Here is a 14194-nt window from a genome sequence, read left to right as displayed (position 1 = left end):
TAGCGGGAAAAATGGTACTTGTATGGCATGCGAGCAGAGGTTTAACCCAGATTTGTATGCATAAATGCAATTTTTCAGTCTTTTTTTTTTACTCTTCTTTTGTGGGATAGGGGGTACCAGTACTCATATGACATTATGGTTCACTACCATCATTGTACCTATGGTTTGAAATGCTAGTAAAATCAATGTAGAAAATTAGATTTCTCACTTATATTTCTAATATTCTATATGGGTTGTTTCATATTGCATTCATTTATTAATATTAAGCATTATCTAATACTTGAATCTACTTTTTTCAGATAAAAATAATTTTCTTAGACTAGAAGGACAATAACCAAATCCTAAATTTCCCTTCAAGGTAAAAGTTATCTGATGAAAAGCTGAAGCTTGAAAAGACCCAATCACATTAAAGAAGCACTCCCATCAACATTTTTATCCTCTTAATATATTACAATAAACATATTATATAGTGCTGTTTACTTACAATTGCTCATTTTTCCCTTCTACCCAGCTAATTCTTCTGTTACAAATTAGGTCTATGACATCATGTAATTAAAAACTGACTAGCTTCTAAGCTCTATGTAGAAAAAGGGAGTCAATTTTCCTTGCATGAGTCATCAGGAAAGGAGGGAGCAGCTAGGTCCGGAGTTGAAGAGGGGAATGATAAATGCAGGGAAAAGAGACAGGAAAGACAAGAATTAGCAGGGTAGAAAGGCAAAATGAGCAATTGTAAGTAGACAATGCTATACAATATGATGACTGCAATATATTAAGAGGATAAACATTTTGATGGGAGGAGTGCACCTTTAAGGACAACCAAGCTTGGAAAAATCTCAAATCTGCCCATTAAATCACATGACAATAATTATAAGTGTTGGAAACACCAATTATTTTACCTTAAAGCGACTGTTCAGGTTGTGTCTGGTCAGAAGTTCAAAAACGATGGTCTTCAAAGCATGATCTTCACTCACTCTGTTCAACACAAACACATCGAAGTCCCAGAGATCCAAATGCTAATGAATGGAAACAAAGAAGAATTAGGCAGCCCTCAATGGAAGAGGTGTATTCACCTGCTGGATCACTAGAACTTTTGCAGGCCATAGTCTTCACAGTATGCAGTATATAGTAACTGGATGCAGGAAAAAAGAATCCTCTCAGAATGAAAAGCAGTAAAGTGCACTTAATAGGAGTTCAAGTAAACATACAAATTAGGCTAAATTTAGATGAACATGCTGTTCAGAAGGACTATCAAACCATCTAATATGACGGGTGAAATAAGTATTGAACACGCCTCCAATTTTTGAAGTAAATATATTTCTAAAGGTGCTATTGAAAGTCTCACCTTATGTCGATAACAAGCTATCCAATCCACATAGGCAAAGAAATCAAACCATAAATGTCCATAAATTATGTATAATAATGAGTAAAGTAATTATATAATTCACCGCACACTCTTGTGGATTATCATGCCAAATAGTTTAAATTTTATTAACACACAATCTGGGAGCACCTGGCTGAGTCGGCGTGTGCGCGGGAGCGCCGCTTTAGACAGCAGCCCCTGCAGGTCCCCACTAGCCATTGATGGTGGTCCGGCACCTTTATAAGGATTTTAGCATATGACTAGTCTCTGTGACACCACAGGGATTTTCATCCCTCTTCTCTATACCCTTCTCTTGTATGGCACTGGATTAAGCGATTGTGTGATAAAGGCTCCGGTGGAGCCGAAATGTTCTATATATCGCTTCCATTGCATTATTCTGTTACGCTCCCAGATTGCGTGTTAATAAAATTTAAACTATTTGGCATGATAATCCACAAGAGTGTGCGGTGAATTATATAATTACTCTATATTGGGACCACCAGGTCCGTTACTGTTAAATATTAATAATTCGTTAAATATTTCTTATTACACCCAGTTCTGTAGATTGCTTTAGCTTATATGACATAGGCTATTTTTAAGCTTGGCTCATGGTAGAAATGTCAGCTCACTACATATTTAAGTTTAGCCTTGAGGTAAATGTCAAACTCCATATATACCGAGATCACGTGCTTCAAGAGATGTATATAATTCATGGCTAACTGTAGAGGTCGCTGTCTTCTTCCCTCACCATCATGAGAGACAGACACGAAGATGTCGCCTGTGTTGGGCCATGACATGACATAACAGCTGGTATATTACTTGACGGCGATGTGAGAAGCCGAACTGAGAGACAGCAGCTATTTGCTATTCAGGATCTCGGAGAGAAGAAGAATACATGTTGCTTTGCTATGAACAATGGACAATCTCTCTTTCACTTATTTTTATTCACCTGTTTTTTCTGTAATAACCTTTCTTTGATGGAAGAAACCAAATAAACCACTATATTTTTATCTGGTAACTAGTCCTGAGTATTTTACAGGATAAGCATTATTTTACAGTTACACCAGCACCTCGTTCATAATAAGACCAAGTGCACGCTAAACCTATTCCTAATAATGAGTAAAGACACAGGGCTACCAGCAATTTTTCATGTTTTTCTACCTCGCCGACTGGAATTTCATTTTTTTCAGGGTCTGTATCAGTTCATGTAAAGAACATGCTTACAACTGTGAACAATTGATTTTCTTTATATTGTGAGGCAAACAACAAATAGGACAAAATACCTGAAAACTTCAATGTGCATAACTATTCACCCCCTAAAGTCAGTACTTTGTAAAGCCTCCTTTTGCAGTAATTACAGCTGCAAGTCACTTTACTTATGTCACTATGAGATTTCCACATCTTGCCACTGGGATTTTTGCCCATTCCTAAAGGCAAAACTGCTCCAGCGCCTTCAAGTTAGATAGTTTCTTCTGGTGAACAGTAATCTTCAAGTCTGACCACAGATTCTCAATTGGATTTGACTAGGCCACTCCAAAACATTTACACGTGTCCCCTTAAACCACTCAAGTGTTGGTTTAGCAGTATGCTTTGGGTCAAAGACTTGTTGGAAGGTGAACCTCCATCCCAGTCTCAAATCCATCTTCTCCTTATTCAATAAAATGGGATAACACTATGGTCTGATCAGAGTGTGATTAGCATAATCTCCACGATTCTATCGGATGAGAGAAAATACAGTTGTGTGACCCTGGGCTTATAAGAGTATTTAGTGATGAGGAAGGGTTGGTGGGCAGGATGTTTTAATATGAGACCCCCACTAATAAATGCAAAATAGAAAAGCTGAACTTAATTTTTAAATAACTGTACTAATGGAGAGGAGTTTTATAGACGCCTCTCCATTACTAAGCCATGGGCTTGATGACACCAGACAATACAAAGGTGACATCGACCCCACAAATATGAAGCCCACTTGCCACCGCCACAGGGCAAGTGGGAAGAGCCGGGCAAAGTGTCAGAATTGGTGCATCTAATATATGTGCCTTTTCTGGGGTGGCTGCGGGCTGCTATTTTTTGGGCTGGGGAAGGCAATATTTATGGCCCCTTATACCGAGAATACCAGCCCCCAGCTGTCTGTTTTAGCTTGGCTGGTTGTCAAAAATGGGGGGAACCCTCTGCCATTTTTTCAATTATTTATTTAAATAATTAAAAATACGGTGTGATGACCCCTCTATTCTTGATAACCAGCCTTGCTAAAGTTGACAGCTGAGGGTTGCAGCCCCCAGCTGTGAGTTGCACCTGGTTGGTTAGCAAAAATACAGGGGATCCCCATATTATTTTTTTTTAAATGATTTATAATGCAGATAAGAGTATCCATCAGCTGCTGCCTGCTCATGCTGTTATCAGCTTAATACACTTCTCAACATTGTCCCGTGCTAGTGCTGATCACAGTGAGAGCAGGGGACAGTGCGTGAGTTGTCTTCAGCAACCGGCGCTGGGGAACAGTGCGAACAATACTGCTGATTCCCAGGCGCTGGTACGTGTGATATTGATGCAGCACATGGGCGGAACATGGTTGCAACACGAATGCCGCATGAATTAAACACACGTACACATGGACACGAGTATCTCCAGTACTGGTTTTTCCAATACCGAAAATATCCAGGACATGTGAAAGAGTCCTAAGGCTGCAAAATTATTCCAAGGCAGACACTAATTGGTATCATGTTAAAAAAGGGTGCAAGTATGCTTTCTATACAGTGCGTGTCCAGTCTGTCAATATTGACACTGGTGACCAACATTGATATTAAAAATAAAATACATTTTAGGAATATTAGTCAAATGTTAATAAAAGGTGACAGGCTCTCAGTTTTTCCATTCTTCCATTTTACAAAGACTTGCTTTAACTTTCTGACTCTTTTATTTCACTATTTCTATGATGCTTTATTTCCAGATATAACTAAGTTCCAAATTCCAGTGTTCCTCTAGAGAAGTGCATTGTGGGAACTCTGATCAAAGCTACATAGTTAGGGCTAAGCTGTGAGGTCACGCGAATGTCTGCAGACAAGAGATAAACCACATTCACATTCGAAGAGATTTTACTTTCCCTTTTGACACAAATGGAAAAGAATAGAACAAAGTTTTTTTTTCTTGTAAAGTGGTCTGGTTAGCCATCCTGACATAGCTGTTTTAGTAAATAACTGCATTTATTATAACATAACAATTCTGTAGTATTTTTTTCTTAAAATACTACATTGCACCGCTACCATGTTAAATCTCCTGGAAAATTTATGATTGTCCCTACACATTCTGACCCTGTCCAATCAGACAGCAGAGACACATTCTATGGACAGAAACAAAGGGAATGTCCAGTTGTTAATTTATTTACACATTTTCAAGAGGAATTCCAGAGGAACAGTACAACATAGAATGGTAAAAAAAAAAAAGCCTCAGAATCAGAGATGAGCGAAGTTCCTTTTACAGTTCATTCGGGGGAGAAGAGAAAGAGGGACAGAGTGTGAGTTTGATGGAATTCAACTTTCTATGGGTCTGCTCATCCCGACCCATGATTCTTAATTCTTATAATTGGTAAGCACAATACCCAAGCCCATTATCCTTCAAAGGAGCGGGCTACACTCTCAATGCACAAATATATCACAAAGGTTATGTCACTGTCAGGTTTGAGGCAATGGTTTTATGGTTGTATGTCAATTAATGTTTAATAAAACATGTATTTTATGAAATGAGTGACACTCTTGGTTATTGGGTCACCTGACAGTGACATAACCTTTGTGATATATAATTCTTATAATGTAGTATTATAGGGGTTGCCCCATGAAAATCTTTTATGGCATATCCATAGGACATGCTTTGACTGTATTAAAGATGCAAGTCTGTCTTCAAGTGGAAGGGGACTTGAAGTTTAGTGCCACATATTGGAAGCAGCAATCCTACAAGTCACTATCTACCCTTTAACGAGCCTGTGCCTACATATAACCCCTTAAAAACTAATATTTTAATTTCAATAAATTTTTATTTAGAAACTTATTAAACCAAGTCCAAGTTAAAATTATGAACTCCCATGCAAGGGAGTGTAAAAAAAATAATATTTTAATGATAAATTTAAAAAGACACCTAGAGAAACCCTATAGTGCATAACAGCCAGTCTGAGTAGATACACCAAGACTTGAAATAAGAAAACAAATAGGAACCACCATTCTGTCTCCTCTTCCTTATATATAATAAAAAATGTATCAGACACTATTCAGAGAGACAGGTGTATGATGTTTGGTTGTGGAGTAGTATCCATTCTCAGGTTATACCACTTTAGGCCAATAACTCCCTGAAATGTCCTTTAACGAGACTCGCCACATGACTTAGGATCTAATGGGTAACATTTCTTAGTCATATGGCAATGCTCGTTAAAGGGTCGATATTGACTTTAGGATTGCTACTTCCAATAGGTGGCGCTAGAGTTCACATCCTCTTCCTCTCTGTAGAGTCAAATTGCATATTACATTTCATAGAGAAGCACTGCAAGGCTTATAAGCCTCCTCTCATTGGCATGCCAGGCTAGGTATATTATTCTACACAAGGAGAAACATTACCCCTTAGATCCCATAGATGCAAGTCCTAATTCTTGGACCCACATGTATCTCCATAGCAAGGGTCCCTTGATCCCCAGTTCTGCCCAGGGTCCTACCACCAGTGAGTGGAGAGGTTGTGGTGCATGCACCAGTTTCCTCTATTCATTGCTATGGGAGTTCCAAATACCGCTGAGTGTATTTGCTTGGCTGAATTCAGGACTCCAATAGGAATGAATGGAGAGAGTCAGCACCACCTCTCCTCTCACTGGCGATAAGATGCCGGCTGGAATAGAAGATCAGAGGATCCTTATTCTGGAGATCTCACATCTAATAGGAATTTATGGCACAGCATAAGAATATGCCCTTAAAGGTTTTAGCCAAACAACCCATTTAACTAAAACAGACATATCATGAGATATAACAGGACCTTTTAAAGTAAATTTATGGTCTAAAACCATTTTACAGGGTTGCTTACCCAAATTTCTATGGGATATTGATGTCATGTGCTACATGTAATATGTTTCCTATATCTGATGGGTTTGTGACCGCTGGGACCACCAGCATAATCTATATGGAAGCAGCTAAATGAAAACTTTGTATCTTTCTGTATCTCCCATTTAACATCATTAAGATAAACAGTCTATATACAATCAGCTTTTTGAGTGGGGAAAAAGTTTAAACCTTTACTCATAAGACTAATTGCCTCATCATCTAGAGGAAATCAAGAAAGATTGAAAATCTTCAGTTTGGACATTTTTTTGGACGGGGTCTGATCTTTTTTGTTGTTTCCTCCCTCCTCGTTTCCCTCTGGTAACTTTTCTTTCTCTTGTGTATGGTACTTTGAAGGGTAGTATCATACATATAGATGGTGGGGGAAGCATGAGTCCCAGTCCTAAAAAAGAAATGCGTGATATAGTGCTGGCTATCAATCAGTGCACATCACATACAGTCAACATTCCCTTTCCGGAACCCAATCCTAATTTACCCTCCCTCATACAGGTCACTGGTCCATTAGATGAAGTACCATCTCCATCCTCGAGTCTGGATGTGTATCTCCAATCAATATAAGCACCTTTTCTATATATGAAAATTCAGATCAATCTACCCTGCAAACCACAGTAGTCCCTGTCACCTCCCCCCCCCCTCAGGAATAATTTGTCCTCCACCATATCCTCAATAGCTAGCAATATATCACACATTTCTTTATTCAGACTGGGAACCATGGTTCCACCACGTATATTGGAGAAACTTTCCTCCAACCATCCCCACAATTCTCCACCATACTCCATAAAGAAATATTTTCTACCCCTCAAAGAACCAAACACAAGAAAAAGAAAAGAGTTACCAGAGGGAAGCGAGGAGGGAGGAGACAATAAAAAAGATCAGACCTGGTCCAAAAAAATCTCCAGACTGTGAAGATTTTCAATCTTTCTCGATTTCCTCTAGTCTATATACAATAGCACAGAATATGTAAAATGAAAATAAAATAATCCACAGTAACTGATAGCACTTCGAGCTGATTTTTTTTGGATATTTTTCTGTATATATAGAAATCCCCTTATATAATGTTATTATTGGAACTGGTGCAGCTGCCATCACCCTGCAGACATACGTTCCCCATGCTGCAGTTATTCCTGCGTGCACCGTATGCACAGGCTGCTGTGATTAGCTGAAGGGCATAATGGCAATATATTAGTAATTTAGTCATTTATTAGCTATCCCCCTAGCATCCTCTTTAAAGGTAGCATTTCCAATTCAGGTTTCCCTCACCCCTCGAGTTTCCTGGAACTTGCTCAGGGGTTATCTGTAAGATAAAAGGTGTCAACACTTCTAGGATGCCCCAGGAGAATATGGGATTATTGTCCCTACACCAACCTTCTGTCAGGTAGCAATGGGGTTTGGAATTGCCTAGGAGGGAAAATACTTAATTTGTTCCCCTTTGGTTGGATATCACTGATTTCATATGAAAACAAACTTTTAATGTTTTTCTGCATTTCTATAAAATACTGAGCACTTTACCTTTAAGCTGTTAACAATAGCTGCAGAATAATTTGGCCCGACAGCTGTATATGTTCTTCGAAACATTCTGGACAAAAACAAAAATACACTGCTTACCAATATGTATACATGGATATGGGTGACGATGGAAGTTAAAAGAAACATAATTAAATAGCAATATTTGCAGTAAAACAAAGAGATACACAAGAATAGCTCTGTAAACCTCGGCACTCATCCTGACCTCTGTTGTCAGTTTCGACAGAACCCTAAGACCACCTTCACATGTTTAGTATTTGGTCCGTATTTTACATCAGTAATTGTAAGCCAAAGTCAGGAGTGGAACAATCAGAGGAAAAGTATAATAGAAACCCGTCACCACTTCTGTATTTATCAGTCACTCCTGGTTTTAGCTTACAGATACTGATGAGAAATACCAACCAAATACTGAACATGTGAATGTGGCCTTACAGAGCAAGTCTATTGATGTCCCTCACATGTCAGATCCAGCTCAGCATCATTACATTATTACTTTTGAATGAAGGCCATGTCGCCGATGTGAACAGAGCCTAATCCTTTTGAAATGTAAAATATTTTTAAATATGGCACTAGTGATGAGCAGGTGTGCTCGGATATCGTGTTATCAGAGTATGCTCGGGTGTTATCCGAGCATCTCGGGCATGCTCGAGTGATATGTTCAAGTCTCCTCGGCTGCATGATTCGTGGCTGTTAGACAGCCGCAGCACATGTGGAGATTGCCTGTTTGTTAGACAATCCCTGCATCTGTTGCGGCTGTCCAATTGCCGCGAATCTTGAAGCCACAGGGACTCAAGCATATTACTCGAGAACGCCGAAGACCTCGGATAACACCCGAGCATGCTCTGATAACACGATATCAGAGCATGCTCGCTCATCACTGTTAGGGACTCCTACACATCTAGAGTAATTGTCACAATGTGGCCATGCAATAGGGAATACAAATAGGAGACTTGGCTGCTTAGTGACAGGTATAACCAGCATAAAAAGCAAACTGTAAAGTGTACTAGTGAGATGACATCTAGAAAACTGTGTTCAGTTCTGGAGACTTCACTAACATCAAGAAATTAATTAAAATGGGTTGGAAAAAGGTGGGAGGTGCGAGGCATACATCCTAACAGGAGAGACTTGAAGTGGTTGTTCACTACTTGGACAACCCTTTCTCAATTACCATAATCCCCCATGTAATATAAAAACTGCCTGTTCTCACATCAGGAGCCGACACCTTTCTGCCGGGTCTCCCGAGGCTCTCATGGCCTTGTTATGTTACATGAGCCCTGAGGCCAATCAGCATCTACTAATGGGTCGCTTAACTCTCACTTCCTTCAGATGTAAATTACATCTGGAGGAAGTCAAAGAGGCGCAACACCTGTCACTTCTTCGGATGTTAGATTTGTTACAGTGAAGCTGCCCATTAGCAGACACTGGGGTCACACAAGCCCCCGGTGAACTAGTGCCGACGTTCCTGGAATTGTGCCAGCACCAGAGGTGAGTATAGGCTGTTTTATTTTACATGGGGTAATATTTTAATTGAGAAATAGTTGTCCAAGGAAAGAGCAACCCTTTTGAGGAATTTACTCAATAAAGTAAAAGGGACATGATGAAAACCCTTAATCCATCTCCAATAGATGCCGTACAATTTGGGAGGGCACATACAGAGCAGGGCCTTTGTTCCTTTGACGTCAACACAATTGTGGAGCACCAATGGGTTACCATGCAGCTGTCAGCCTTTTGAAAGCCCCATAGATGCTATTTTTTGTACATTTAGGCTGTGTGCCCACGTTGCTTTTTTTAAGCATTTCCGCAGCGCTTTTAGACGCGCGTTTTTGCTGTGGAAACGCTTAAGAAATGCATCCCATGTAATCATAATTGAATACGCACATGTTGTGCTAATGGTGCGTTTTTTTCCGCTGTGGAAACGCTTAGCAGAAAAAAAACGCAGCATGTCCATTAATTTGCGTTTCCGCATACATACAATTGTATTGCAAAAATGCTTAGGAAAATGCATGCTAAAACGCTTAACAAAAGCATCAAAAACGCTTACAATAGCGCTTCATAAAACGCATGCGTTTTCCCGGGAAGAGGGTGTGAGTTTCCACTCAGGAATATTCTGCTTCAAAAAAGCAACGTGGGCACATAGCCTTAAGACGCCCAGTCAAGATATTACCATTAAAAACTCCAGTTTGTCCCCACAAAAAATTCCCTCACACAGGTTAATCAACAAAAAAATAAAAAACTTAGAATTTTTTTTACAAACTTCACTTTTTTTTTTAAATACAATCAAATCTAGAAAAAAAAACCTATATACCGTAAGTTTGGTATTATTATAATAATTGCGGTAACTTGGATAATCATGGTATGAAGTAATTTGTAGTATTCAATTAACACTAAAAACAAAATCCAAAAGACCATTTTTTTCACCATTTCACCTCCTTTGAAATTCATTATATGGTTAAGTGAATGGTGTCATCGAAAACCACAACTTGTCTTGCCAAAAAACAAGCCCTCATGTGGCTACGTCAATACAAAAACAAGCATGTGTTTATGCACAAAAACAAAAATTGGCTTTAATTAAGTTTCAGGAGAGGCCGTAATAAGAAACTAACTATAAAAACTAAAACTAAAGATAAGAACAAGGGGGCAAATCTTCAGAAAGATCACAAACCATGTCAGAAAATATTATTTAGTGGTAAACTCTTAGATCAAACTTTCAAAACAAATACAGAACGATAAAATTAACAATAAATAAGAAATATATATATCATAGCTCACAATTGCACATTTGCACCTATGTGCAGTTACATTTTGTTGAGTGCTGGTATCATTTTCTATTTCTAGGATTTATATTCTGACCAGCCAGTACTGGGAATGAATACATCTGGCAGTCAAACACTGTTGACCTTGAAGAGGCATGATACCTTTCTACGAAAATCCCTGCTTGCACAGCATGTACAATGCTACGGAATCTGGGCTTTTCCTCAGACCGCCGGCCAGTTGATCGTGTCTGCTGTGTGAATGTAGAAGCCAACCAGTCTCTGACCTCAGAGGGAACACAATCTGAGCGGATTTCCTGCAGTTCATCTTCTGTATCTAGAATTTGCCTGTAAATGAAGAGGAGAACGATCAGTACTAGGAAGACAACAACAAAAGACATGTAAAGACTTCTTTCATTTTGCTCTAATTGTATGTTTCATATGTCCCCAACTTAATTGCAACAGGGTCAACTGCTATGAGGCACCAACGCCAAAGGGGTTTTTAAAGATAAGAAAGGTGGACCCTAAATGATTCCTGCAATGGAAAATAAAGCGGGATGGTACTGACACTCACCAGCTCCTGCTACTGAAGTGGCATGAGCCACCTAATTTAGCGATTGGTTGCACTGATGACGTGTGCAATTGATGTCACCGCTGCAGCTAAAACCTCGTAGCTTGGGTACTATTTTCTTTTGTTCTGTTTAATAGAATTTGATTGTTTAGGACCAATTTTTTAAAAGTGAAAAACCCCTTATAGTGGCTTGTAATTGTTGTTAAACCTGCTGGTTAGATGAACTATTGTGCACCCATTGTCCCGAACCTTGAAGAGCACATTATTTTGCAGGTAAACAGCAACTTTAGGGCTATCAATCAGTCCAGCTTGGAAGCATAAGATCATTTCTAGATGGCCCGTGTGGCCAGTACACACTATTGGGTTACATTATGAGTTGTCATGATAAAATTAATGCAAATTAGATCCACCTATGATTTCAATCCCTTACTTAGATTTTTGGGGTGATTTGAAATCCAGGCTGATGATTTTGGTTTCCATTGACCACATATATGTGATTTTGATTGCAACAAATGACATAATACATGTCAATAAAGATTTTCAACTTAAATCAACTTGAATCTTTCTACACTGACATTCCATGTGTGAATCAAGGGCTTCTTTTCTTTTTTTTTTTAGCAGTATATACAGGCTTGACAGCAAAGGAAAATAAGCCTACTTTGGTGCTCTAATGATCCAAAATAACAAGTTAAAACTTTTAGTCAATGGTAAAAAGTTGGGTTTTCTATTTTATAAAACTGTCCTTACAAGCTCAAAAACAAAATGTAAAAACATTGAAAAACCTTCACTGTTCTACATCTGGCTACTGTCATACGTCTGTACTCGAAGCAAATTGACCTATCTTTATCGGAGACACTGCGCAGCACCGGCATCGAGCAGTAAAGTACGCAAGTGATTCATGTTAAAATCTCACCTTGTCTCGTCAATATATACTGCTTCCAGCAATGAGGCTGTGTACTCCAAATTCTTCTTCAGTTCCACAATGTTGACCTCGCCATTCTCAAGTTGTTTCACCATGAACTTCAGGCTGTAGATAAAGAAGAGACATGAAAGGTAATTACTAAGGAATGACTGAAAGCCTAATTGGCATATATGAGCACAGACAGTTTTCGGAATATGAATTTGACTTGCAAATCATTTGTCCATAGAGGACAAATACAAGAAAATGTTCACCTTGTACAAATCTGTATCTGCACTCATTACATGAAATCTACTAAGATCACATTAATCCTCAATTTTCATGCTCAGTAATTGAACAAAAAAGGGGGATGTGTGTGGCACAAGCAGAATGCCTGGCGTAAAATGCACCGGATGCACCAAATGACGTCTGTGGATATCATGGTGTTCTCAATAAAGTCTTAGCAATCGATTCTCAAAAACTAGTAAAAGTGGAGCACACCATCAGTTAAAAAAACATATTTTTATTATAACATCCATAAAAAGGGTAAAAAATGAGAGAAAGATTCCCGCAATGTAAATTCTGAAATGTCAATCTATTGAATAGAAAAAAATCCAAATATGACACCAATTAAAAAGCAGACGCATTTCAGACAGTCTCAAGAATAAGGACTGTGACAAAAACGTGTCTGCTTTTTTTTTATTTGGATTTTTTTCTTGGCTTTTTTTACATTTAATAAATTGACATTTCAGTTATCACATAGTAACATAGTTATCACGTTGCTGGAATTTTTCTTTCTGCACCTTTTTAATAATGTTACACTAAAACTATGTTTTTTAACGAATGGTGAATGCCACCATTTTTCAATTTTTGAAGAATTGAATGTTCATGCTTAGATCACCACACAAGCGGACGTTACTTAGACAGCCAAATACCTCCCATACTATCACTGCTTAGAAAAGATGGGAGATTTAGATATACCGTATGTTATTTTCCTGTTTTACTTGAAACGATCTGTCAGTTCTCCTGACATGCATGTCTTAGTACTTGAATTCCCTTTTAAATAAATAACAACGCTATCTTTTCTTAGACATGTGCAGCTACTTGTCATTCCTTCTGTAAATGTATCAATAAATTGACAACTTGGAGATTCCATCAATAGTTGTGTCCTACACAGTAAGACACTGACCACACCAAATGGACAACATCAGTGTGTACAGGGACATACCCTTTTAGGCCGGTTTCACACGTCAGTGTCTGGTACGTGTGGTAAGAGTCAGTGATAAGCAGCCATAAAGGAGCACTTAGGAAGCAACCCAGGGGCAGACAAGGATGACAGGTCTCCACCGCAGCTACAGCCGAAAACCTCCAATAGAGGAGAGGAGCAATGAGAAAATGGAAAACGGTCTTAGGAGCATAGGAAAGAGACTCAGACAAGAGATGGGTTTAAACCACAACACGTTTCGACGGAGGATCCGTCTTCATCAGGTGGAAGTTTGCTCTGGTACGTGTGGTGACAGTTTTCTCACGTACCAGAGACACTGACACATGTCCATAGACCAATTCAAATGAATGGGTCTATGCACATGTCAGCGTGTTTTCACCGACCATGTGTCTGTGTTCAAAACACACTGACATGTCTGTTTTTGAGCGACAGCACGGATCACACGGACCCATACAAGTCAATCGGTCCGTGTAATAACGTACCACACACCCATGCCATCCATGTGCCGCCCGTGTGCTTTTTTAAAGTCATAGGATTAAAATTGAAACAAATTGTTTCAGTACATGGACAGCATATGGACAGCACATGGATCACACACGAAAGGTACACATGGACACACGGATAGCACACGGATGCCACATGGATGTGACACACAGACACATGGACACGGATATCTCCGGTACTGTTTTTTCCGGTACCGGAAATTACAGGAGGCGTGAAACCGGCTTAACATAGGAAATGGTAATATTTATTTTATTTCTATTACTAGAGGA

At 39.0% G+C, this 14194-nt stretch overlaps 1 protein-coding gene across 4 annotated transcripts in view; it reads right to left on the bottom strand.

Moving 5' to 3' along the window:
• Positions 1-14194, bottom strand: part of PDE1B (phosphodiesterase 1B) — a 491911-nt gene that overhangs the window by 84593 nt on the left and 393124 nt on the right. For all 4 annotated transcript variants that reach the window (XM_073561416.1, XM_073561418.1, XM_073561419.1 and 1 more), the window contains 4 exons: positions 12212-12325; positions 10893-11075; positions 7963-8029; positions 897-1013 (listed from right to left, as the gene is read on the bottom strand). In XM_073561416.1, coding sequence (XP_073417517.1) covers positions 897-1013; positions 7963-8029; positions 10893-11075; positions 12212-12325 — 481 coding nt within the window. The remainder of the gene's footprint in view (positions 1-896; positions 1014-7962; positions 8030-10892; positions 11076-12211; positions 12326-14194) is intronic.

Source organism: Dendrobates tinctorius, unplaced genomic scaffold (genome assembly GCF_039654945.1).
Source record: "Dendrobates tinctorius isolate UK_male_01 unplaced genomic scaffold, ASM3965494v1 ptg000319l, whole genome shotgun sequence".
NCBI classification, from domain to species: domain Eukaryota; kingdom Metazoa; phylum Chordata; class Amphibia; order Anura; family Dendrobatidae; genus Dendrobates; species Dendrobates tinctorius.
Note: the sequence above shows the minus strand (reverse complement) of the source record. Positions and strands in the feature narration are given on the sequence as shown.